The sequence below is a fragment of the Rhea pennata genome, chromosome 8, assembly GCF_028389875.1.
Source record: "Rhea pennata isolate bPtePen1 chromosome 8, bPtePen1.pri, whole genome shotgun sequence".
Lineage (NCBI taxonomy): Eukaryota > Metazoa > Chordata > Aves > Rheiformes > Rheidae > Rhea > Rhea pennata.
In genome coordinates, this window is record NC_084670.1 from 8,641,100 (window position 1) to 8,668,021 (window position 26,922).

Sequence of the window (26,922 nt, forward strand, 5' to 3'; positions counted from 1 at the left end):
TGTGTCCGTGAAGTATTTTGCTCTGAACTTCTGTATGCATTTGAGGGATGGAGTATTTTACAAAAGATACTGGGTATTTTAAAAGGTCTTTGATGTTTTGGGAGAAAGTCTGACAATCCTTAATGAAGTAGTAATTTTTATGTATACCTTTGGCTTGGTTTGGTTTTGAAGGTTTGTAACAGCAAATCTGTATTGAGTAATGCTTAACTGTTTAAGTCAAGTTAAGCAGTATGTTATATGTAACTGTACTACCACCACGGACACTTTAGGAATATATAGTATTTAGTATATAGTGAAAAATGTCCTGTTAAAATAACAGATTCAGATCTTCTAAATCATAAAGAAGACCAGAAGGTCAAGTTAGAGATCTAAATTCAAGCAATTGGCAGAAAGCCCACTTTCATATATGAAAAGTGATACCATTTCTAAGTATCTAGGGTATTATTATGAGGAAGGAAGAGGAGAGGAATATATAAAGTAGTCCAATGTATTTTTAAATGCAGTACCACCAGCAATATAAATCTTAAAAAACAAGTTTTCTAGCAGAATGTCTACCAGATACTGTATAAAATAGGAAGTATTTACCTGCTACAAGGTCATAAAGAGTAATTTTATCAGCAGCAGAGAAGACTAAATGTGTAAAATTTACTTTTTTTTTTTTTTAATGTCATTGCTCATCCCATGTTGTCACTGGGGAGATGTTGGTTTGGGGGTGACCTTTGAACCTCTGGTCCCCGGTCCTGCTAGCTGGCTTCTGAAAAGGATTAACTATTGTGGCAGCAGGGGCAACCATATTAACAAGGAGAGAGAATTGGGATTATTGTGAGAAAAAACATGGCCCATTCATATGGAAATTCTGGGCTCACAAGTTGTAAAGGTCACCAAGTTGGTTATGGGTAAAGGTTGATTTATCATAATGGATAATGGGGAAAAATCGTATTTTCAGTTAGAAATGCCTTTCTTTGGCAACCTGTATTAGAATTTTGTTTTTAGTTCATGTCATACTAAGAACTTCACAGTCATTATCTGTCTGACTAATTGTCAGACAGATCTAATACAGCTTTCACTAATCTCCTGAGGTTAATATCTCTGTGTCCTAAAGATCCACTTAAGAGCCTTCAGTAAATTACAGGACCTTAAAAAAAGAATGCAGTTATCTTTTAGAAAACATCATCGCCCCTTTTAAAATCAGGAGGTTTTTCTTACAGAAATAGTGTCTATGACAAACTTGCTGTTTTAAAGACTATAGATGAGATAATATATCTGCTTAAGGTATTTTAAAAGATGGGGACGTTATCCTTACTTAAAAAGGGGAAATGAAGGCAGGGGAAGACGAAATTTCTTTCAAAAGGTCATGAAACAGCACATTAGGAGAAACCAAGACAAAACGCAGCTCTCCTAAATCCCAGTCTTCCACAGGGGCGCCAGAACTGTGTTCCCTTCTTGGTGAGGTTTCCTGGGTTTGAGGCATGCCCAGGGAGGGTCAACCTGCAGCTACCTGAGTGAGGGCTGCTGAGAAATGACACGTGCTTTGCTTGTTGTGTTAGGTATCGATTCTTGTGAGGAGATTTTTTTTCCTTCTGGTGTGAATTCCATCTGGATGGGGTGGGAGATAGGTTAATCAGCTATTTGGATTGCAGGGAGACCCTTCCTTGGCTACATGCTTTAGCTGCCCCCAAAAGCAAAGATTCATCTCTGTTTTAGAACAATGGACAAGTGTCATTTCTCTGTTTAGGCAAACATATAGATTCTTGGACTGAAAAGAGAATGAAATAATATACATACTTGAGTATGAATTTTTTCATAATTTTATTATTTCCTAACTTTTCTTGATAATAAAGTATTATTTCGGTGTTTTTAGCTGATCCTTTATTGCTGAGAAAAAGGAATGGCTGATGGTCATGTTTGCAACTGGAAGGACTGACCTAGAGGGGGATGGTAAGGCCTGGAAAGCATGTAGGAGAGCAGGCTTCATAACTGCATACTAATTAATAATCACTTACAGTAGTCAAAAAAATAATCTGCAGCATGGAACGATATGCTATTCACCACATCAGTACATCTAATTTATTTCTTACAGAGCTGGAGGGAACAGACATCCATTTCCTCATTGGATCTATATACAGCATACATGTAAAAAGGGAAAATGCCAAATACTTTTTCAGAATCTACATAAATTTTTCGCAGTATAGCTTGGCATTTTATTACCGATACAGTTAGAAAACCCTAGTATGTAATTTTTTGTGCTGGCATCTATAAACTCTTACTTCCAGGCATAATGCTTACTGCCATGAGCAGTCTCTCTGATTTAGTATGGCAAGCAGTTCTCTTAGATCAGTGCTGCTAATGATTGCAAGCATTACACTTGGTGGTAAACATTTTCAGATTTGGGGTTTTTAATAATACTGGGTATTGGAAGACTAGACGTTAAGTTTAGATGTATAATTTTGTACACAGTGCCACCTGGAGAATTTGGGAATAAGGTTTTGAATATTGGATCATTTTTGCTTCTTTTTTGTCTCATATTTATTTAAGCTTTTCAGGACAGTCAATGAGCCTGCTCCAAGTCCACTGTGTTTTAGTACTGGGAAGACCATTGGGTACGTTAGGCATTATTTTGTCAATCGTCTGATCTAGAAGCTGGATCTTCACAGTGACCTGGGTGCATATGCCCTGCCTGAGCCCTGTTCCTGAAACCCAAGTATGGAAGTGAAATTCTCAAAATCCTTTCTTAGCTGCTGTCTAGCCTTGGAAGCATTTCTCTTTCCTATTGCCGTGTGTGTTGACTGTGGTGGATCCCATCTGGAGGTGCCTAACTCCTGTAATTTTTTTTTTTAAGCTTTATGAATTTCTTTAAAATGATCCAGCATCCAAGCCTGTTGTGTAGACTTAGCCCTAAACAACCAGCTCAGTGCTCTGAGCTCAAGTCTCTCTCATATAAAACCTCTTTGATCTTATAGCTGTACAAAGCATCGTGGAAGAAATTCAAAATAACTAAGCTTTCCTGCCTCATTACAACTGAGCAGATTTATGGAAAGCTTCAGGTAAATATGTCCCTTCCTTGAGCATACCCAGGGCTAAATTTTGGGGGAAGACTTCTTCATTTTATGGCTTACATCAAGGCGAAGATAAACGTTTGTGCTATGCATGCTTTCAGCATGAATCGTTACAGTTTTGAATGAACGTTGTTTTGAGAGTTTGACTTTAGTTGTACTTATGCAGGTTCTTCGTAGTAGTGAGATTCAAAGGTTAAAACATCTAATTTTGGAGGGATGTTATGGTAAACATCAAAACCACAATAAACAAATACAAAACATCATGAAAAATTAATGCTTTTGATATTTTTCAATTTTTTTTGCTAATTCAAAAGAGTTTTGAAAGGTTCTGGGAAAGATGATCTTGCATGCAGCAAACAATATACTCAGAGAATACTCATGTTTTTAGCAGTTATCATCTCAATATTCTTACGCTTAGTCTAAAGCTCTTGTTATTTTTCAAGAATGCTCTGTAACTGAGTAACGTTGGATACACACAATCTTTTGAGCCTGGGAAAAATCTGGCTTATTCGTTGTGGAAGACTATGGCGCTCAGTTCTTCATGGGTATCTTCTACCTGTGAGTACTATGCAGCCCTTTCTCTACATCCAGTTCTCTGCAAATACTAGGACTGCACTATTTTGAGAGTTATAATCCGACTTTTGGTACAGTTAGCAAGCTAAAGTTGAGAGCCCAGCATAACAGGATTCTGTGGAGTTGGGGTCACAGGAAAAAAGAGAGAATGGAAGAAACTTGTTCATAGTAAGCATACGGTGACTAAGCTAACCCTCTTGTAAAGTCGGACATCTACCAAAACTATCATGAACTGGTATGCACATATTGAAGTTATCTCCTCTTTTTAGTGTTTAATATCCTGAGAAAAGAAGTTTTCATGTATTTATGCACACGGTTTCCAAACTATGGAAAGAGCCATCTCTTACACCGAGAGACGTGGCAGGATATTCTCCAGCCCTACTGTGCCTATCTGGCTGTCTTACAGAATAACGACTGGAGAGCGTGCTGCTTGGGTAGCTGGGCTGGGCTACTACCCGAGAAGTGAGCTTCCTTCACCGTCTGGTGTTGGTCAGCATAATGTTCCTGGAAACAATATCCTTTCTGATGTCTGTAGAATCCTCTAAATAAGTGCTTTTCTGGGCATAATACTGTCTCTTGATTTCTCTAATATAGGGCAAGGAGGAAGAAGGCAGAGAAGAGAAAGCAGAAAAATTCTGGTTTTCCATATAAATTAATGCTCCCTTTTCCTCATCATACAATTGGATTATAGGGGCAAGGTAGAATTTACTTTAACTGCAGCTGTAATAGCTGTATAGTTCTAAGACTCATTTGTTTCTGTCCATGAATTTTTTATGCAGAAGGGGAACATATGGTCCTAACTCCCTCACTTATTTGGAGAGGAATGGTAAAGCAGAAAATCTAAACTGCTTCAAGTAAAACCCTTTCGTAATTTAAAGCTTTTATATTCTACTTCTCTTCTGACTGGCACAGCATTTTTCCTTCTATATGTTGTTTTGGTGTGTTTAGTGGCTACATGTGAGAACAGTGACATTTATATGAAGTGAATCTATTAAATTCTTTATAATGAATAGCATGTAACTGTAAAGCATATACAGTTTTCTCATTTTGCCCTCCTCTGGGAGACTACGACAACATTTTGGCAAGTAGGAGTAAACAGCTTTGTGTTGGCATGCAGTAAATTAAACTGAGTAATTAAAATCAATAGCAAAACACTAGCTACGCAGAAAGGTCATATAACACAACAGAAAACTGTTGGGTAGCATATTGCAGGAAATCAAAATAAATTTCTGAACTTTTCATTATTCTTTACATGCCTGAAACTGGTCTGAAAAGGCTTGTGAGATCCAGCAAGGTATTGATAAAAGACAGGATCGTTTTCGGAGATGGAGCAAAAATATTTAAATTCTAATGTACAAGTATTTCCAGTGAACAAGGCTGTCAGGCATAGTGAAAAATATAAAAGATTTAGTCTGGCTTATATATTACTTAGTAATACCTGCAAGAACTGAAGTCACATATGCCAGTCACTGTTGTAGCAGTACAGGTGTCAATTATAAGTTTTATGTTCCTGTTCAGGTGGCTGTCCAGTAATGTTCTGCCTTAAAAGGAGAACTGCACTAAAGATTTTCTGAGATATTTCAAGTACTTCTTTTGCAGCTTAGGAGAGGAAAGAGAGAGAAGAAATCTTTAGAAGATCAAAAAGGAGTAATAAGCCTGAAGGGAATGATGGCTGAGAATATGACCTAACAGTTTAGGAGACAGGTCAGATTTTAAGGGTACACATAAGGTCTCTTCTCTGAATATGAGGTTCCTGTAAATAGAAAACACTTCTGTTCATGAGATGCTGTTCTAAATCACAACATTTTTCTTATGGTCATGGCTTCCAGAAGGAAGTCTGTTGTAGGGCTTTACATCCTTAATCTTGCCGAAGAAAGGCGGTAGCGAAGAGAGATGCTGCATTTTTGGAACCTGGTGGAAGCGAGAGAAGATCATGAGACACAACTGTGGGGAAAAAAGGAGCTGTAAGACAAGTCATTTGGTAGTGCTCTCTTGGGAGAGACTGAGCGGGAATCAAAGCTAACCTGTAATGTGTCTGCCCAGTTACGAAGTTACCGCAGCAGTATTGTTGCAACTATGATGATGAAAGGATATAGGAAAGTGGATATGAGTTGAAGGTAATATATTTTATATGACCAACTGATAGATCTGGGAAAAGCAGAAAAGCTTTAAGGCACTTGAGCTGTTCAGGCTCAACTTGTTTGCTTTCTCTCAGTTCTTTGCTCTAATAAATGAGGTTACTCCACCTCTCTTACCTCTCTTAAGTTTCTCAACTCCGCTAGATCTACCTCAGGCAGTTGTCAGAGAGAAGAGATCTTGCTGAGTCGAGGCTTTCTTTGTTTTTTTTTGCTGTCGGGTTTGCAGCATTTCTCTTATGTACCTTTGAGAGCTTGCCCTCTTATACAAATCCTGTATAGCTATAACAACTCCCAGGTGATCGGTGTTTATTTTAGGGTAAATGCTGAGTTACAGTGCATTCATCTGACAAACTAGAGCCTTTGGCCAGTCATTAGACAATTGCGAAACAAAAGCGCTGGGTTATTGTTGGCGCGCACTATTTCCACCTTTTCCTGAGATCATTTAATTTCCCTTCCAGTGCTTGTAATTTCAGTTTAAAACAATATTTTTGTTCTTCTGCATCCGTTCATATTGCCTGTTTTGAATTTAATCCTAGTAATTGTAAAATAATAATGGTAACAGGCGGTTCCGTATTGGCTGTCCCGTCCCTTAAAAGCCGTGCTGGATCCTGATAAACCCGTGCCGGAGACCGGCTGAGAGCAGCAGTGGTGCCACTGACCTGCCGTTTAGATCTGCGTTCAGAGCGGGTTTGCCTGAGTTACGGAGGTGGCTCGGCCTTTCCGCCTGCTCGCTGGAGAGCCTGCGCCGGGCTCCTGCGGGGGGCCCGGGGCTGGACCCGCTCGCTGCTCCCGCGGAGGCGCCCGGCGCTCGGGCGGCAGCGATGCGGCAGCTTCCCGCCGCGCTCGCAGCGCTGCGTGTGGAGCGTGGGTTGCGTCCGCCCGCTACGGTTTAACTAGCCAGGCCCTCGTGCTTAGTGAGCGCCAAGTTCAATGCTTCTTCTCCGAGACAGAGAATCAAAAAGGAATATGACCATGATCAGATCTGGTTGAAAATGCTATAAGATCTAACATTTATCATATAATTTTTTTCCAGTTCTAATTCAGGTAAATATATTTAAAGAGCTTTTGTTTTCTTTAGATTTTCATTTTTAGAGGAATGCGATTTTATGTGAATATAATGTATGGATATACTTTAATATGGAAATAATATTTGCTCTTTTGTTTCCAAGTTATTTTGTGTTTTAAAATAGTATGTAGGTTTCCTTTTCAAAAAATTGACTGTTAACTTTTAAGACCATTCGGTATATTTTTTTCCTGTCCTTGAATTTTTATGGTGGAATGGTGGAATAGCAAATGACATCCACCTTCCTGTCGGTTAATACTTAACCTTAATTAAAGAATGCTATTTAAAATTGAGGCTCACATTCAGTTGGACTGTACATCTGCTTAAAGCTAGGCTAATGCGCAACCATATGCAAAAGGAGATTGATGCAAATAGTCGGTCTTCTACAAACATTTCAAGTTATTGTTTTACGGTACACTAAACATTAGCTTGATGCCATTTTTTTAATTCAGTATGTGGGCATCCAGTTTTCCCTATTATCACAGTGAAAATATCCTATTTTTAATCTTACTTTAGATTAAAGCATTGCTGGATTACTGAAGTGCCAAACATAATAGGTAGCAAACACTTATGTATGTGTGTATCTGTGTGTATTCATACATATATACATATATATGCATAGACATAAACTCTCAATGCTTTTCTGTCACATGTAAAGACCAGACGGACAGTCTTTTACACGATGTAGCCTGAAAAAGCAACAGATATAAAATTGTGACTCCTACTGAAAGCTTTTAAATATTTAAAGTTACTACAACCTACATTTTCACCATTTGTGTGTTTAACTTGATAGCTGTATAAATTACATGTCAAGTATCCTTACAAACATTTGCTTTAAGTGTACTGACAAATGTCCTGCCATCCTGCGGGAAAAACATAGTACATGCAGCATTTTGTAGACTATTTGCTTATAAAACTTTTTGTATCACATATATTGCTTTCTCTTATTTGCATCTGCCTTTTTATTTATCTAAACATAAATATTACATAAGAATCTTTTATGAGGTGCTTCTTGATACTGTTAGGAAGGATAGTTCAAAAACTGAGCCTCATTGCAATATAATTTATTATTTTTAACAGAAGTGCCAGTGCTACAAAACCTTACTTGCTTAAACTGGTGTTAATATTTGGGCCAAACCTTTAGAAATATAGAGCAGATAAATTCCTGAGACAAATCTAAAATGGAGTTTGGAAACCTCACCCCAAATAAATGCTGTGAGAGTCCTATTGGCTTTTTCTATACATGGTTATTTTCTATGCAAAGTGGGCTAACACGCTGATAGTAGTAGTAGTAGCGGTGGTAGTGGAAAATCCTAAATTAAACTGAGCAATATTCCTGCTACTTTTCGGCAAAACAGAAACACAAAGCTGATTGAATCAATGGTATTTTGGGCTAAAGAGTTTTCACTGAAGTCTGGAATGTGTGGCTTGATATTAGAATTATATTTTGAAGTTCCTAGTGCTTATTGGTACCAGAAACATTGATAAGCATAGAAGACTGTCCTAATGTCTCAGATCTTTTCTCTATTTCCTTCTCTTAATTTTCTAGTTGGAGACTGTGACATAAGAATTGCCTCTAGGATGTTATCTGCCCACTTTTTCTCATCTGAAATCTTCTGTCCTCTTCATGGCATCACACTTCTCCCAGCAAGCCACCACAGCGTTAGGAATAGGTGATTATAGGCCTGGGTTAGCCACTTTCGAAGCATCAGCTTAGATCATCTCATTGATTAGGCTTTGGAAATGCAAACATTTGAACAGTGATTTTATAAGTAACCTCTCTGGAGCTTTACAGTGTGTGCCTAGAAATCACTGAAGGCATAGTTTTTGCAGGTGCATATATATCACTTGGAGCTCAAACTAGCTGCTCTAAATCACCATAGCACTACTGACTCCCACCAGCTTGCTGAGGATTTGCCTCCAAGAATCACTGGGGGGTGATGGGGAGTGAGGGAGGGAGTCTCCTCTGGCTTCAACTGATTACGCTTCCTTCAGGAATGGAGAGCACAAAAAAAAAAAAAAAACAAAAAACAAAAAACAAAAAAATTTTGAAGCATGGCAAAATTTTATTAAGTAAGGTTCCGCATTGGACTGGTGATTGCCGACTTGTATATTGTGAGTCACTTCATACCGTTGCCCCACGGTACTTCCACCTCGCAGCCTCCTTACCCACCTGCGAGCAGCGTTTACCTTCTCTCTCTCTGTTTCTAACAATGTAAAGTGGAAGAGAAGTGCCTGGAGCTTTGTCATTTATTATCTGTTAAGAGTCTTTCAAGGCTAAATAAAACTTTGTGTAGTTTTACAGAATATGGCCTACATTTCCTTTCTCCTCACCGTTATGTTTGGTTATACTGCAGAAGAGGGTGAGGGACATAACACTTTCCTATAGTGAACAGACTCATCACGGTGAAATGGGACGGTACCTTTAAAATATGCATTAGGATTGCAGTTGCTCCATTTTGTGACACTGTTCAGGTAGGAAAAAAAAAAAAGAATTTTCCTGAAATGAATGTATGTTTAAACAACATATCAAGAAAAATGATGCTGGAACTGTTTTTGTGAAAGATTGGAGTGACCTGGTTGGTATCACGCACACAATTTGGAAAAACAAGATTTGTGCTACACATACCATTTTTCATTTTCTCCTGTCTTCAATAGCATCAGCCATTGCAACATCTCATTTTTTAGCTTTGTGTTGAGGATGAGAAATCCCAAGAGTGTACAATTGCTTCTGGCCACCTCATTTCTATGCTTCTAACTTTCCCGCTGCTTGCATGTTTCTGTGTGTACTGTAAATAAGAAGTGACCGAGAGGGCAGGATACTTAGTCTCTTCTTAGATCAATACTACTCTGTTGGTCAGCAACTAGGAATGCTTGAAAAGAGAGGAGGAGGGAACTGAGCTTTATTTCCCCTGTAGAGCGAGGCCAACACCTCTGCAGTGGGTTCATCTTTATCACCTAGGGAAGAAAGCCTGCTGAGGTTTTGTCTGGCAAAAAGAGCACCGTAAAAGAGCTTGCAAAGAATTTAATAAGAAAATTTTACTTTTGTTTTTCCTTATTGAAATGAGATTTGGTGACCAAAATGTCTGGCTGGCCATTTTTGAGTTTTCTTCTTGGAGCCATGCTCAGTGAGGGAAAGGAATTGAGATCAGGATGTGTTGGAGATGGTGGGGGCCTGGATGTCTGCAAAGCAGTAGCTCTTGGTCTGAGAGTCAGTGTGTTGATGTGCTATCGCAAGACATGTGTGTCCACTTTTGTCTTTGAAGAGAAGGGCTTGCCGTGTTTGCTGCCCTCTATGTCTTTTCAGCTAAGAATAAATGAGACACTTCATTTAAGCTTTTTCTTTTTTTCCCCACCTCTGTGTTTAATATGATAGCTGTGAATGCTGTATCTAAGTGGGAGAAACGAAGGATAGAAAAGGTAGGTCTGCCCAGCACAGTGCTAGTGTAGTCTGTCAACCCAGTATTGCCATTGCTAATAACAGGCCACGTGCTGGTGCAGGGAAGAAATGGGAGATATGCAGACTCTCTGTAGCAGAAGCGGAAACGTAAGCATGCTTGGGGATAGTTACTGTGTGACAGCCTCAAGAATGGAGATGTCGTAAAATAGTTCTTTAACAGAAGAAATGGAAGGAGGGAATATAAAGGAGCTCATGGAGGAGAATGGAGAATAAAATTTGCGTATGTGCAAGATGTGTAGCCTGGGGAAAAAACGAAGTTTGGAATGCTGAATTTAAATTGTTTGCCCTCACGTTGTCACGTTTTGTACATGTTTTAAAATGATGAGGGTTTGCGCAAAGAAATCAGGTGGTTCTACATCATAAATCCATCGTTATAGCGAGTAAGGTTTTGGAGGTACCTGCCGTAGACCTGTTCTTTTCTGGGAATAAAGGTGAGACACTATCAGAGATTGAGAGGATGGGGCAAACTGATTAATTAAGAAGCGGTAAATCATCAGCCCCACATGATTTATGTATAAAAGAATTTTGAAGAATCTTAGGAAGGAATTAGCTGAACTGCTAACAAAGGTATGCAGTCTCATTAAAAGTGAGTTCTGTTCCAGAGGGCTGGTGAGTATCTGGGGTGTATCCTATATTTAGACCGGTAAGCATTACATCTGCACATTGCAAATGGTCGAAACAGTAATTTAAAAGAGAATAATAAAACACCTGGAAGATCATGCTATGAGAGACTTTAATGAGCACGGCTTCAGGAAAGAAAAATCGCGTCCCACTACATCACTTAGAACTCGGTGAATGTGCCCGTGAAAAGAAACGCGAGTGGCCATACTGGATCAGACCAAAAGTCCATCCAGCCCAGTGTCCTTCCTCTGACAATAACCAGTCCTAGCTGCGCGGGAAAGAGAGGAGAGTAAAAAGGGTGAGATAACCTTTTTCTCCGGACCTGATAGACAGCAGCAAGAGCCAGGTTTAAAATTAAGGGATGAGGGTGTCATTTCAAATACACTGACATCAATCATCCCATGCCCAGAAAACTGAGAAAGCAGTACTGAGCTTACTGGTGGTCAAAGAGAGATTTTTTTTCCGCCTCACAGACAAGAATTAGATGACTTACTAAAGAATACTTTTATAAAACGGAGGAAAGAGAAGTCTGACAAAGTAGATGTGGACTAGCAATAACTAATTCCTGAAGTATAATTGTAACAATAATCTGTCCATCTAGCAAGGCAATGCAAGGCCAGCTGGTTGCGTTCACCTGCCTTCATTCAACATTTGGGATTAGCAGGTACTGCTGGGTAGGAAAGCTAAACTGAGGATGCATTAAGCTGTGATGGGTTTTTATTAGCTGCTCTTCACTCCTGTAGCCATACCTTTCCTGCTAGCCGTGTGCAGTGCTGCCAGGCCCTCCTGCTGGCCGTGACTCCTGTTGAAACAAGAAAACCTCTGCAGGTTTTCTTGTTTCAACCCTTGGAAGAGCCTGAGAGCAAGCCTAGCGTTGAGAACCAGATGCAAGCTCTCAGCTTATAGGAGGGACTTAAGTAGCTTCTTCTACCCTGTACATCTTGCAAAAGGCTAACTCAATTCTCTTTTTCTTCTTTTTTATACTATAACCTTTGTACACTGATGTTGAATGCTTTTACCTGAGTTCACGTGCTTGGACAGGTAGTTGACCTAGACTTGTGTGTACTATTAGCAATATGAAATTTCCCACGTAATAAAGCAACACCCTGTATAACAGCAGACTTTTAAAAATTATAATTGTAGCACTTGCAAAATAAATGTGTTTCTGGCTTGCTCATCAATCTTTTCTATTTATCTCCCTTTCACTCCATGAGATACCAAGATTCCCTTTGCCCTTGGGAATTCTTGGGAAGATTTGCCTCACCTTTAGGTCTCAGCCCAGGCTTATGAAAAGAGCTGCCTGACATAATGTATTTTGACTTTTTAAAAGCTTACGACAAAGTCTGTCACAAGACACTGCTAAAAAGGCTAAGTAGTCACATATGGTGACAGGGCAAGTATCATCATAGATCAAAAACCGACAAGGAAACAAAAAGACAGAGGGCGAAAGTGGTCAGTTTTCATCACAGTAAAAGGCTAGCAGCTGCGTTCTTTAAAGTTACCTATCAGGTCATGTGCTTAATATATTTATTGATGATCTAGGGAGGAGAGGTGAAGAATTAGGTGGTAGCACTTACAAATGATGTAATTACTTAAGTAATTTAAGCCTGTAGTTGACTGTGAGAAACTTCTGAGTGATCTAAACAGGCTGCTCAGATGAATAAACAAGTTTAGTCCTGATAAATGAAAAGTTAATATAAGGAGGAAACCACCCAAAAATCTTCTCCTTTAACTGAAAGGGGAAAAATCTGAGCATCACTGTTGACAGAACAGAAGCCGTTTGAAACGATGATGTGGTGGAAAAAGTGAACAAGATGCTAGAACGCGTAGGAAATGGGATTTTAAAAATAGATGACCAAATTCAGATTTCGTTGTGTGGAGACTGAAGTTGGGGTAAAGTACAGTATTAAAGAGAAGTTTGCTCACCTAATCAGGTCCGACCTGTCATGACAGTTTCTGTTTTCTTTTCTCTTTATCCTGTTCATCAATTTTCTACTATCAGAGATGCTCTGATACTTATGAGGAATAAAACTGAAAAGGCTCAGGCTTCCAGAGGGTTTCAGAACTTCCTAAGAGCAGCTCAGGATCAACCAAAGTGCAGCTGGCAAAAAGTATCTCATACCTATTCTCCTTCTTTCTTTAGCAGTTAGTTAAATTTCACATCCAAGTGACATGGTAAGTTAAAAACCTCGGCTTTGTATGTAGAGTGTGTGAAATCATCAACGTTTTTTACATGGATTTTAGAATTCAGACATTACTGAAATACTTCCTCAAGTTGGAGCTCTTATGAGACTTATAAATTATTCTTGCATACAAGGGAAGTCACCTGAGAATAACCTAAATGAAGTTAACATAGATTTTTAAAATTACTCTTGCAGAAGAACAGGGAGTGGTGGGAATAGATGAACAGATGGGAAAGGGAGAAGAGGAAAGTGAAGAAAAGGCTAATTAGGTAATTGAGGCTAAGAGGCTATTAGGGATGACCCAGTGGTCTACTGGTAGCGCAGTTCAGGGACTTGAATTTGGGATTGAGGTGGTCCCTCGTTCCCAGGCCAACATGTACTCCAGACTTTGTAAAGACTTGATTTTATAGTCTGTATGATACTGTAAGTGTGTTTTCCAGTCAACATAATCTGGAAGGATTAAATATCAGACTGTAGTGGAGTCAGGAAAGAATAATGGGCTGAGATGCTGCATTTGGATACGAAGGGAGTAAAATTCTACACCAGTGGGTAAAATGTTTAGTGAAACTCTTTGGAACATCTTTGACTTCGTTATCTGAGTAAAATCTAATTGACACTTTTTTTTTTTTTGAAGGGGTTGTGAATAGGAAATAACTATCCTTTATCAAACAACCTTTTCTAAAATTTGTCCAGTACATGCGATGCTCTCAAGCACCTGTCTTGCATGGATGGTATATAAAGGTCATTTATTCAAAGTTATTCCATTACCTGGTTTCTGGCCAGCTTGAAGCTGATATGCTTGATGTTCCGGTCTTGTTTCTTCCTTCAGTCTTCTGACCTGACTTCCTTTCTAGTCTACTTAGTGACATACTTTCCTCTGTTGGAAGCTTACTGTCTTGTGAAGTTCTTGGTAAGCTTTTTCTTTTATGGCCAGAGAGTCTGGTGTAGGTCAAAGCTAGGACAGCCATTGCCATGTGGTTTTCAGATTTATGTGCTGAGGTGGATTATTTCTTGTCCTCACCTTTACTGATGCATCACTCTTCATGCTGAATTAATTCTTTTTCTCCACTTTAACAATTTTCATGACTACTCTTTCTGAATTGCTTCCAGAAAAACTTGTTTATCCCTTCTACATGTTCTAAGCTTAGACCTGTAGTGATGCCTCATTCAAATACATTGTTTTCTCCCTCTTTCCAGTGCTTCTTACCACAAATTTTTAACATTTTCCATCTTAAATCTTTTTTTTTTTCTTTTTTTCCTATTTCAGTAGCTGCATTTCAGGAGAGGAATGGCTCCATATCTTCCATTCGTGACCTCTTAAAAGGATAACAGTCCCTGTAGGGTACGCTCTACTGTGTCATTCTCTTCTCGTTCTGGTACTTTTGTGGAAAGTCAGCTTTTCTCACTTTCTTTCTTCTTTCCTTTATAAGTGTTGCATAGAAATATTGCTTATAGAAGCAATATATGGCTAGAGCATTTGTGGTCAGTAGGCAAATCAGATTTCTACAGCAGAAAAAATCAGCACTGTTCATTATCCCTGCAGTTTAACCAGAGTTTCTGTAGAATAATTGCAGTGTTGGAGCAGCTGTTTCAGAGGGAAGTCACTGCAGTATGAGCTTCAGCAACCGGACGGGATAAACATAAGACGGAGGAGAGAGCACAGCTTTGATTGTAATCGTAGGCGGAGGGGAGCAAAGAGGAGAAACCTGCTGCTTGTCCGCTAGAGAGGCCACTTGTATGTGCTGCTGGCAAAAGATTTTGGAAGTCTCTGCCGGCTGACAGCTCCCCTAAGACATACGCTGAATTGTTTTGCCGAAAGAGGGCACTGCGCCAAACGTGGACCTCGCTGAGCGTGCCTCGTGCTTCAGGGAGATGGGCAGCACTGAAAAAAACTCCTTCCACAAGACCCTGCTGAGGTTTGGAAAACCTAAAACGCTTCCGATCACTTTATCGGGGCATGCAGAGTGGCCCCGTTCGAAAATCGAGGGATGTTTTCGTTTCTGCAGAATCCAGTAACAAGTTTTTAATGCTGTTTTATGTCCCGTAGTCGCGACCTGCGGGCCGGTTGCTCCCTGACCCTTGCACGCTGCTTCGTCTTGCGTCTCCCCCAGGATGCGCTTTCCTTGGCGTTTCCGGCTGCCGTAGGGAATAACGCCTGCTACCGGTTCCCTCTGCTTTCGCGGAGAGGGGGTTCGTTACGCTTTGGTGGTCGGCGTTATCGCAGGGCGCAGAAGTCTGGCCCGCGGGCGGGGACCGTGTGTCTTTGAGGTATTCTGCAACCACAGAACAGAGGAAGTTTCTCATTGCTGTTTGCTATTTATTGTTTCTCCTTACTACTGAATTTTCCTTGTCACAACATTGTGCTACGTCGAAGATCGGGTTTTGTTAAAAACCTTTCTTAACAAGTTCCCACAGAATGTGTCCTCGCGTGTGTGAAGTGTGGGGAATTATTCTCACAACATTTGTTCATGCAATTATATGGTGGTGTTAGAAGAATCTGTTTCTAGGTTTTGGCTTTCAGGCTGTGCAGCAGTGGAAGGAATGTGCTTTTAGGATATTTCCCCTACATTGATATCAGTTTATGAGACTGAATTCTTCCCATGTGCATGGAGCAGAATCAGGTCCCATAAAAAACATGCCAGGTTAGATTATCTCTTAGTGTTGATGGAGCTTTCCCATATTTATTACAAACATTTAAAATGTAGAGTTTGTCAAAATAATGAAATGCACCTTTTCATTACTTATTTAGATTTAAATATGTTTTAAGAAAAAGTAGTAAAGAACTCAATGTTTTTCTCTTGGAGTTGTAAAGAATGCACAGAGCTTAGAAGCAGTCTTTGTACAGTTCATTTAATTATTTGAATTAGCAAGCAATCTTTGTGGAGTTCACTTAATTATTTCAATTAACATTAACCATTGAAAGCTGTATGCTTTGTAATATACTCCTGATTTTAAGAAAACTATCGATTTAAAGAAAACTTTGATTTTTGTACTCAGTAAGAGGAAACCAGAAAGTTTGTACAGATGGAAAATCTTGAGTTGCATAGTGGGCTATTAAAAATGAGAAAGATATTCAGAGAACGTTTTAATAAATATTAACAAGAATAGAAGGAGGCCTTATTCTGCAGTATCTGAAATTGAGTTGGCTGTGCCAAAACCCATTCTGTTGTCTGCAAAAAATATTTAACACCACCTGACATACTCATTGTCACTCCATGCTCTGTGAATCAAATATAAAATTCTGTGCAAAAAAAAAAAAAAAAAAAAAAAAAAAAAAAAAAAAAAAAAGCCTACAAAGTTATTTTGTCACTTGTAAGCTTGGGATTTTGAAGATGGTCAGCTCCACTTGTCAACAAGAATAAGCAAGAAAAAAAGTAATGGCTTAGACTAACAGAGAAAAGTCAGTAAGGCCTTCAGTTTGAAAGGGTTGCCTCCCAGTAGAGCGAGAGTTTGCAATGCATGATTAACTTGCTTATATTTTCTGCAGACTTTGTTGGATTTCTTGCAGGTAATAAGTAGGGACATCTAGCTCTAAGAATAAAATCTGAACACTCAGAAGGAACAGTTAGATCTCGTATTTTGGGTGCAGTCAATGAATACCCCCACTCTGAATCACCTAAGCAAGCTTGGAAATTTGTACGATTGTTAAAGGGTCTCTCGACATCCACAAATTGAGGGAAATTGAAAATGATCACCACAGTGTGCCCCCACAGCTAGCGCTACATTGCAATCAGATCCACTTGAGCATTTCTCTATGAGTCAGATCACTTAATTTTTCTTTTGGCCACTGATCTTCTACAGCACCTGCAGCTTTTTGTTTTTCCTCCAAAGATCATCATTTTACTTTGAAGTCTACTGACTGTGGTATGTAAAACCCAGTCCTGTAGAGGCAAGGAACTGAATAATTACTTTGTGAGTGCCATATTAAATGCAGTCCAAGGACTGTTTAGGCTGCTCGTTAAAGTCATTGGGAATTTGGCTGGGCAAAAGTTCCCTGCTTTGGTCATGCATTAGGGGAGAGAAAGCCCTCTAAAAATTGTGATTTTCTAATTATTTACGTTGTGGTACCACCTGAGGGCCCTAGTCTTTGATCAGCACTAGATGTTTAAAGCCTAAAGAAGAACAAACTCTCCTACCCCCATGCCGCCTTCTGGTTCTTGTTTCCCCAAGCCTTGATTAACTCAGTTTTCAGAGGGAAACAAAGCAGCAAAGGAATAAAACACAATAAGTTTGTCTTTGAGCTCAAAATTATGGTTAAGAAAGAGCTCACTATAATTACAATTGTATTAAAAACAGAAGTATGGTTGGGATAAAATTTTCAAAGCTCAGTTACGAGGAACACCACTCACTGCCTCTTGTAGTAGCAAAAAGTAAAATCCTGGGGCCACTGAAGTTGATCAGAGTTTTGACATTGACTGAGGAGTCAAATTTTTTGGTAAACTGACGGATTTGTCCTTATTACACAGAACCAAAGCAGGGTATAGGGCCAGACTCCAGAGAGCAATGTAGCAAATACACAGGCACCTACAAGCAAATGTACCTTCACGCTTAGTGGAACAAATCTGGTGGGTTAGGAGCCCTCCCACATGAGGTGGGAGGAGAAGATGCTCCAGCCCTGTGGCTTGGGATACCCCTGTCTGACTGGCACTGCACTGTAAAACGAATCAAAAATGGAGGGGAAATCTTCCTTTCAATGCTTCCTTCTCCTTTTGAAAGAAAAAAAAATAGTATTTATCTTTAAGAACGGACAATCTGAATTTATTTCAAAACCATGTAAAATGTTAAGCTTCATTTCCTTAATATATTTTTCAAACAGATTGGAAATTAGTTGCTTGCGTCTTGTACTCTGTGGCTGTGCTTAGAATCGGTGTGGTGGTTCTTTAAATAACCGTTCAGAAGTGATGAAATTCAGGCAGTGGTGTATCAATTAGTAGGGTGCATTTCTTAGTGTTAGCTGCCTGGAAATGCAAAATGGCAAGTCTGAGGCTGAAGGGTTCTCCCGTAATTTTGCTTTCCTACTCCTAACTACAAATCAGCTTCATTCTGGCTTACAGTATAGAAAGTTGATGCATTTCTGCAGATCTGTGATAAGATATTTGTCTCTACTCAGAAATGCAGTTAAAGTCGGGGGCTGAATCTGTCCCTGCCAGGCCCTTGATGCATTAGTATTCCACTGGCAGCTGCCTGTAGGTAGGAATATTGTTTTTGTCCATAACCAGAGGGAACAATCAGACTAAGCCGTTCCCCGGCTATAAACCAGCCAAAGTAATTGGGTTTAATTTTAATTTTTGTAATAGCTTTAAATTAATAGGAGCAGCTGCTGCCACAGTGTGTGGGTGTCCTTTTCCAGAAGGCATAGAACAAAAAAGGGAAAGAGTAAACAATAATGCGTCTAGGACACAAAGGTTAATTCAAGAACTGAGCAATGTCTTTTCGTTATCAAAAACTCAGTTGGTGATAGCTAGCGCTGTGTCGCTCTTCTTTCTTTTTCTTTCCTTTTTTTTTCTTTTTTCTTTAATTCTCTGATAAGATCTGAATCTGATTAGGCTCCTGTGTGTAAAGATGTGTTGTTGGTATCTAAACACTAACTCTCTTTCTCTATATGACTCACAAATAGATTAGCAGTGACAAAGTGCTAGGAGAGATAAAAATAGATTAGCAGTGACAGGAGTACTATTATAATTATTTTTGGAAGATATGGTTTGAATTAAGAGTTTGGGCACTTTCTGCCCTAAGAGGGTGAATTTCAGCTTAGGAACTGAGGATGGTTTCTGCTGTTGTGTCAGACACCAGATAGTGAAATGTCAATACCAGATGTCCTAGACATCAAGATTAGCCATAATAGCCAAATGCAGCCATAAAGTGATGTGTCAAAGTGGATAATAAAACAGATGCTTAGCTTCTATAATGAAGGGGAAAGGGAACAAAATATCAAAAGTGCCTTTAATATATTAACAAAAGTTGTCTTCAACTTGCTTAAAAGTACAAAGTTATTGAACCAAGGAGAACTATGTGTCGTTTAAACATTAACTATCAGCAAATGAATTTCAATTACCATTACCCTTTCTAATAACTTGAATTTCTTCCTACTGGCCTCATTTTACATGAAATTTTTGTTGCAGAAAGTAAGGCTTGTCCTTTGTTATTTCTCCCATGCTAATTTGGAAACAAATAAAGTACAACAACTCAGCAACATACTGTTTAAACTTGCATTACGGTTTGAGGACTGGGAGCTAGAATACATTTACCCACTGCCATATCATCTGCTTGATTTGAGATTAAATGAGGGGTGTCCTATAGCGCTCCAGAGTGAGGGTGAGTGATAGAAATACGTTAAGAAACTGGAGAAACCTATTAGGTTAGAATACTGCATGCAACCGGCAGGCGGCCCTCCCCGCCCCCGCTGATACTTTTGAAAATTTCAGAAGTACTTTTTTTTCCCCTATTCTTCACATTAGTGGCTTAAAAATCAGCTTTAGATCTTTGTGATGAGCAAGTGTTGTGTTTACCCCCGAAATGCTGAAATAAATTCTTGAAGCCCTGAGTGCTCAATAACCAGGGCAAGAAGAAAAAGGGTAAATTATTCTTATTTGAAATTTAATTAATTGCATTGCTGGCTTTTTGTTGTACTCTTTCAAGAACATCTCAGTTCCTTTCTGTTTCTCTTTGTAGCTCGTGAGTCTTGCTGATCAGACTCATCAACTGCTGCTAATTGGCAAACATGTCCTTCTGCATAATTGGAGGGTTTTGTCCTCTATTTCATGTTAGCACTGCAAGGCCAAAACACCGAAAGCTCTGCAGTCGGCCAACTTCTCGGAACCGTTACGGAGAGGCACATTACTACTGCCATGGCTGTAAATCTTATTATGTTTTCCCTCACCATGATCCTAGTTTAGCTGAGATCTGCTCCAATCATTAGATGAGACCTGTTTATAATGTTGCGTAATTGAGTTAGAGTCTGCAGGACCATAGTGTTTTGTTGCCAAATGACTGGTAACTTAGTTACATCAAATTACAAGTACATGGCATGACTAGAGAATCTCATATCTACCTAAAGGTAGAAAATCCATGTACAAAATGCAGAAGAGGCACAAACAAAAATGTCGAACATCTATAGAACAAAGGTTTGATCTCTCTCACTTCTGTTGAGAAATAAAAGAATAATTGAAGTTGGATGAAAGACGTCAGGCAGACATTTGTTATTCCTTAAATAGATACCATCTTACTAACAATGATATTAATATCTCTACTATAATTATTTACTATCAAGTATCTTCATTTTTGTGATGTCAGCAGAAAAAGCCAGAAATCTTGAGAAGGGCAGCAGTCCATTTTGGAAGAGGACCAAACACCTGTTTCTCCCTCGCTTTCTAATTTAGCAGTAGGTTATTTACCATAGCTGAAGGTTTGGGGTTTCGTCTTTCCCCCTCCTCAATAATTTATCTTCTTCCTCTGTTCTTGGGCTACGTGTTGATACAACTCCAGACCATTAAGGGCAATATGAAGGACCAGTCTATTGGTGTAGCCTCATACCGACCTGCCTTCGTTAACGATGCCTTACGTTGGGGCTCGAGAACCAGGGCCGTGTCAAAGGCAGACTGACGCTCATGGGTCATGCTTGCTGGAGGAGATGGCAGATTTATATGTACATTTATATGTTTTTCAATGTATGTATATTGTTTTTTGTTTTTCAGGCAAAGAATACCCCCTAAAAACGTGTATTACTACCGCTGTCCGGACCACAGGAAGAACTATGTCATGTCATTTGCTTTTTGCTTTGACCGTGAGGATGACGTTTACCAATTTGCCTACTGCTACCCCTACACCTATACTCGCCTTCAGCACTATCTTGACAACCTGCAAAGGAGAAATATGGACTACTTTTGCAGAGAATTGCTCGGACTTAGTGTGGTAAGTAGTAGGCATGTTTGCCAACTAGCATACTTCTGTAGGAATGCCTACTCTTAAATGCTTATAGTGTATAATTGGTCATCGCTGCTAAAATACACACACATACTTGTTTTACTGCGATCAGTGATACAAGAGGTAGCTTACTTGTGTAGTGAATTATAGACAAATGCTAATTTAATTTCACTTAAAATAATTCCTTTGTGATTTGCAAAGCAATGCTATAATTCCTATTTAGGATCGGTTCACCTCTAAAGATCCTAAAGGAAGAAACTGAAATACCTTTATTGATTTTTAGAGTACGTTGTCTATCTGTCTTTCTGAAAGAGCTTTCCTTTTCCAGAGGAAATAAGCATCTTTGGAATCAAACTGTAACTTTTCCAGATAAAATAAGGCAAAACATTTAATCTACCTTTTTATTTTATTCTTAAAAATGGCTGCTTTGGTGGTTTGAATAATAGAGGTTTAGTGATCTCAATTTAGATGCTAGTGGCCACAGCAAAATGAAATATGATAGTTCTTCCTGGTGCTGGAAGTAGGCATAATAAGTGAGGTTGAACTTCTGCTCCCTTTGCCACAACCTTTCTCTGAAGTGTTGCCTGTCCTGAGGACTCTGAAAACATGGCTCGACCACTCCCATATCATCTTAGAAATCATCAGACTGAAAATAATTGCCCAACTCTTGGTTTTTTGCCTTTTGCTTTCTTAGACTTTGTAGTGCACTTGTTTCACATTTTTAATCTTTTCTCTGAACTTATATTTGGCCTGTGCTTGTAGTGTGTGTGTGTGTGTGTGGTGGTGGGGAATAGAAGAAGAAATGGCTTCAGCACCTGAGGCTTTAAAAACAATCCTGTACTATATCATGAAAATCAGAATAAAATTATATGAATAATCAGCATTGGAATAAAGAGCTTGCACTATTGGAGTACTCTATTGAGTTCCCTATACTGGTATTAAATCTGGAGAAAATACCAACTCTATTAGAAGAGTAAGCAAAGAATGAACAAAAGAAAGCACGATGTTAACCCTTTTGTCAGTTAAATACAGTTCCTGGTTGACCGTGACATATTCCTGACTTATTAATTATTAATCACACCAATTAGGGGGCCAGACAGTTATAAGGGAAAGGAAAGGATTAAAAAAAAAAAAAAAAAAAAAGAGGTAAAATCTTCAGAGGGTGGGAGTAAGAAGCACTGTCATTTTAATATTTGTAGAGTTTTAATTATTAATCTTAGAGGACAGAACTGTCATTAATTCTATGGAACTGAATTTGTTTCCTTTCACTCTGAAAATAGTGTATAAACAGTCACATTTGCATATTCATCAGAACCATGATCTGCCTGATTAAAATACAGAGATAGACGGATTTGTCTTTTATCTGCATTTTGACAGACAGAGCTATACTCTTAAATCCTGTTAACATTGTGTTACCCGTTGCTAAATATTATTTTTCATATTTCAGCAAACTAAACAAACAGATGCCATTCAAAATATGGCAGGAAATGTGCTGGGTATAAGTCCTGATTTTATATCTATATGTACACACACAGTATGTTTTGCAGAAATTGATGTGGTAACATTTTGCAGCTCACCATGCTGATCTGTATAAAAAGCTTCTGAATCAGGCTCACAGTCTAATCTTTCTAAGTAACATTACAATCTGGGAGCATTTTTGGCTTTTCTCCACACACAACTGTCCTAGAACAGCTTGGTAATTTAATGTCTTTGCTGAGCTTGAATAGACAATTTCCATAAGTTCTCTGTGAGTTAAATATTTTAACATAGAGCTTTGTTGCTATCATACATCTTTAAATGGTGAAAAACAGGATCCGTCAGTCCTCGCTGCACAGTGCTTCATCAAAGCAGGAGCTGGCTGCACTTTAGAGGATTGCGTGCCGTATCGGGTAGATATAGAGCTACGAACCAGAGCTCCGTCCCTGCTCTGGCCCCCCTAAAAGCTCTATTCCTGGCCAAGGGATGATGCCCCCGGTAGACATGGTGAAGGGACACGTAACGGTGCCTTCTGAGGACACGCACTGGAGTCCTCGTGCAGGGAGGGGGCTGGAGTGGGGCAGCGTGTTGGGGGGGCTGCTGTGTAGCCGCTATTTTCCTCTTTTGTGCCAGGAGGATTTTACGGCTCCCCGCAGCAGTTTAAGATTGTGAGGATGGAGAATGGTTTGATGCAATTTCAGTTTTCCTGAATTATAAAGTTTTGCCCCATGCCTCTTGGAGACAACAGAATCTCACCACACATCTTTGGGTTTTTTTTTTCTCTGTAGCGGAACTGTAAAATGCAAGTCACAAGAAACCATGCTTAGATGATTGCTCCTGAAGGCTTTCTGAGCGCACATTTTGCTGCATGTAATGTTTTCAAGGCAATCTAATTTCTAATCTAATTTCATATTTTCTCTAAAGAAAGTACTATGCCTCCATTAACTCCTTAAATGCTTTCACTAATTCTATGAAAATTGAAAGTGAAATATCAGTGTGGGACATGTAATTGCCATTACGATGCAGACTGGAAAAGTGGTTCAGAGCCAAATGGCAAAGATCCCCATTGCCAGTGCGAATGGATAACTTAGCTGTCTATTTCTGACCTTTTAATGTTTATATTCTTTTCTTCAGAGAGCTATCCCACATTCTAGATGTGCCAAATGATCTTGAAAATAGTCTCTCCTGCAAGCTAGCTATCATGGCCGCGTAGGTATCATTTATGCTGCCATTTTCATTCTGCCGTTGTTGGCCTTGGAGAACTTCAGGCCTCGTACAGCCTGTCCCAACAGATCTTAAGTTCAAAATCTGTGGGCATGTTTTTAAATTGTACCATTAGTTTTTTGCATATTATGTATGTATCTGTCATCTTGGCGTGTACTATACAATATCGAACACCATAATGTAATGAAAAATAGTTTCTATGTTTCTGTGAAAGTAGAAGCATTGGCTCAATTTATATTTACAGCACCTATTTTATGATGTTTGTACGGTCTTACATATAGTAACAGTCATGTGTAACACTTAAAAATATTTCAGAGTTGGCAAAATTTTTGTGTGTGTAACCATTCGAAATTGGTAGTCTACATTAGACGTACGTACTAGAAGTGTGTGGACAATTGATGAGACCCGTACAGCTCTACCAGTATTGCACTATCACGTATACTATATTAAATGACTTTTGGAGAGCCTGGCACAGCTTCTCCAGTCCACTTTACAAATCGCCTCTGCCTTGGCAATATTTTCAGCGTTCACTCGAAAGAGAACCAAGATTAATTGGAGATAGACACTTCCTTTCACTCCATTAGGCAATGGTGCTTCCAAACTACACTTGAGGAGTATTGAGACTGCACGTACAAACCACAAGCCTCCAAGGGACTTGCACAGTACGCGGAGATGGGAATATGGAATTCTGTTAAATTAAATATTAAACATACATATTTTAAAACAAGAAGGCAATATGTCTAATGCAGAGCTCTGTAAGTGAGCCAATATCTTAAGTCAGACATGAGATACTGAGTGAAACAGATTGGAACCCAAGGTGCTTCATTCCGATCCCATACCAGTTTGGGGTACGCTTTTTAATTTTTTAACTTACTCATGATTTATACTGATCTCAGAGAGATCAGAACCAGGACCTATGACTGAAATGGCACACCAGATATCGCATTGCTGGTTCATTGATCAAATAGCCCTGATTTGCTGTCTAAATGACTGGATACCCTGGTAAAAAGAACTAATCAGTTCTATTGACGTCTACTGGTCCATTTTCAGCTGCTCAGTTATGACTGTTTTAAAGCATGAAGCGAAGAAAATAGACTATTTTTCTAAGGTTAAATTTCCCATTTCTATGTTCATTGTTAGGTTATGTAATAACAGTTCTGTAAAAGAAAAGTATACTCTTCTTTGAAAAAATAGAAGTTACAGGCTTCAGTGTGATGTATGATACCTTTGAAATCTTATTGGCATCAGATTTTGTACTTTGCAATGGATGTAACTGCAGCTAGGTTGAAATGTCATCTAAATGCAATTTGTGGCAATTTGCTTGGTCTGAAAAAGGCCATAGAAATAATGCTTTTTTTTTTTTTTTTTTTTTTAAAAAAAAAAAAAAAGCTTCTCTTTTCTCTAGGATGTAAAAGTGCATCTACATATACGGTCATGTCATGTTCTCGTTATTCAATGGGGCATTGGGGTATCTATTTACTCATACAGTACTGCTGTTCCTGTACCATTCCTAGTAGATGGCATTCCAAAACTATCTACTAGATTTTAAATGCTTCTACAGATATTTTCTTAGTTGGGTTAGATATCAGAAGAAGCGGAGTTGGACTTAAAAATAATGTATACTAGAAATCATTTTCTTTCCGAAAGAACTGTTAGTGTAAATAGCACATTATGTGTTCATGCGTGCGTATATATGAGAGGGGGATATCCTGGGAAAAAACAGCAGGGATCTATTTTATGCTATCAGTTTTAAGGAAATTTTCTCCATTAGAATTAAAATTCTGAGAGATAAACTGATACGTAAAAATCATAGAGAACCTAAGATATGTGAAACTATGTTACTATTGCAAGTTGCTGTCTGTCTTTAGGGTACATGCAACTGTTGATAATAAAAACAAGAATACTTTGGTTTAAGATGGCACAATATTTAGTTTTAGAAAAAAACAAACTTCATAAAATCACCCAGTTAATATTGTGCAAGGACACAGGATATTTCAAGTTTTGGTATAAGCTGGATATTTCTTAAGTACCAGAAAGAACACTATTCCATACAGTAAAATTGTTACTAGGAGGGTTTGCAGGAATTGTTTATCTAACTATGAGAGTAACAAATCATAAACAAGGACGAAGGGACTCAAATCTTCAGTCAACTTAGTAGCATACATTTTATAGCTACCCTTGTCCATTTTAGAACTTTTTTAAAAAAATATATAGAACATCACAAGAAAGAAGCTTTGAGCATAATGGCTCTGTTGGAGTAAGAAATCAACTGCAGCAAAACTGTTATGATCCACTTTATAACATGAAAACCGCCTGAGAAGAATGACAGTAAGTGAATTATGTGTGTTATTATTAGTCTTACAAGCTGTTTTCATCCAGAGGCCTCAAGTGGTATCTCTTCATCCTATAGCAATAAGGAGAAACCTTTGGAAAGTCAATGACCTTTCTACAGCTTTCACTGGGCTTTCCTGTAGCTGTGCTGGTTGGCCTCTGGCTTCATGGCCCTTCTGCTTCCACCTTAGGCTCTTCTCCTCACCTCAACTCCACACTTGTGCTTCTTCTGATTTGTTCTTTCGCTGTCTCCATTCCTCGCTTCCTGCACAGTCATTCCCCATCCCAATGCCACATGGTGCAACTTCATGTCCTATCCTATGACCTGTTTCATTTATTCTTATGTCTCTTGTGCTCCTTACGTGCTCCATCCTCTAATACCTACCTCCACATTTCTGGAAAAGCGGGTGCAATGTGCAGTTCTTTTGGCCTGTGATTAGAAAAATTACAGGGCTTCAGTGTCAGAGGAAACATGTTGGCTGCCTGAATAGCTAGACACGTTGCTAGTGCACCTTCCCTCTCATTGCCTTTCTTCCTATGGGACAAGTAGATTGGTTAGGGTATTTATGTTATGCAACTGTGTTGTGAACTTTTCCAGAAAAAAGGTAAAATTGCCTCTACGGTTATTTTTATCTTATGGACATAAAGGTAATCTCATGCACTTTGCTTCTGCCTAAGGTTATTTGTTTATAGAAACTTCCCTGAAGAACTAGTTTCATTTATGTGCCCTAAGCATATGTAGGACATGTTGACAACATTGAGTTCTGCTCAAGATTTTCTCAGAAGAGTGCTTAAGAGAAGTGATGATCTAGTCGGTCATCTTGACATACCTGAACTAACAACCAAGTGCAGAAAGGCGTTTCATGATGATGCC

At 39.0% G+C, this 26,922-nt stretch overlaps 1 protein-coding gene across 2 annotated transcripts in view; it reads left to right on the forward strand.

Annotated features, from left to right (window-relative positions):
- BEND5 (BEN domain containing 5) overlaps positions 1–26,922 on the forward strand; it is a 592,354-nt gene that overhangs the window by 352,675 nt on the left and 212,757 nt on the right. For both annotated transcript variants that reach the window (XM_062581158.1, XM_062581159.1), the window contains exon 5: positions 20,789–21,005. In XM_062581158.1, coding sequence (XP_062437142.1) covers positions 20,789–21,005 — 217 coding nt within the window. The remainder of the gene's footprint in view (positions 1–20,788; positions 21,006–26,922) is intronic.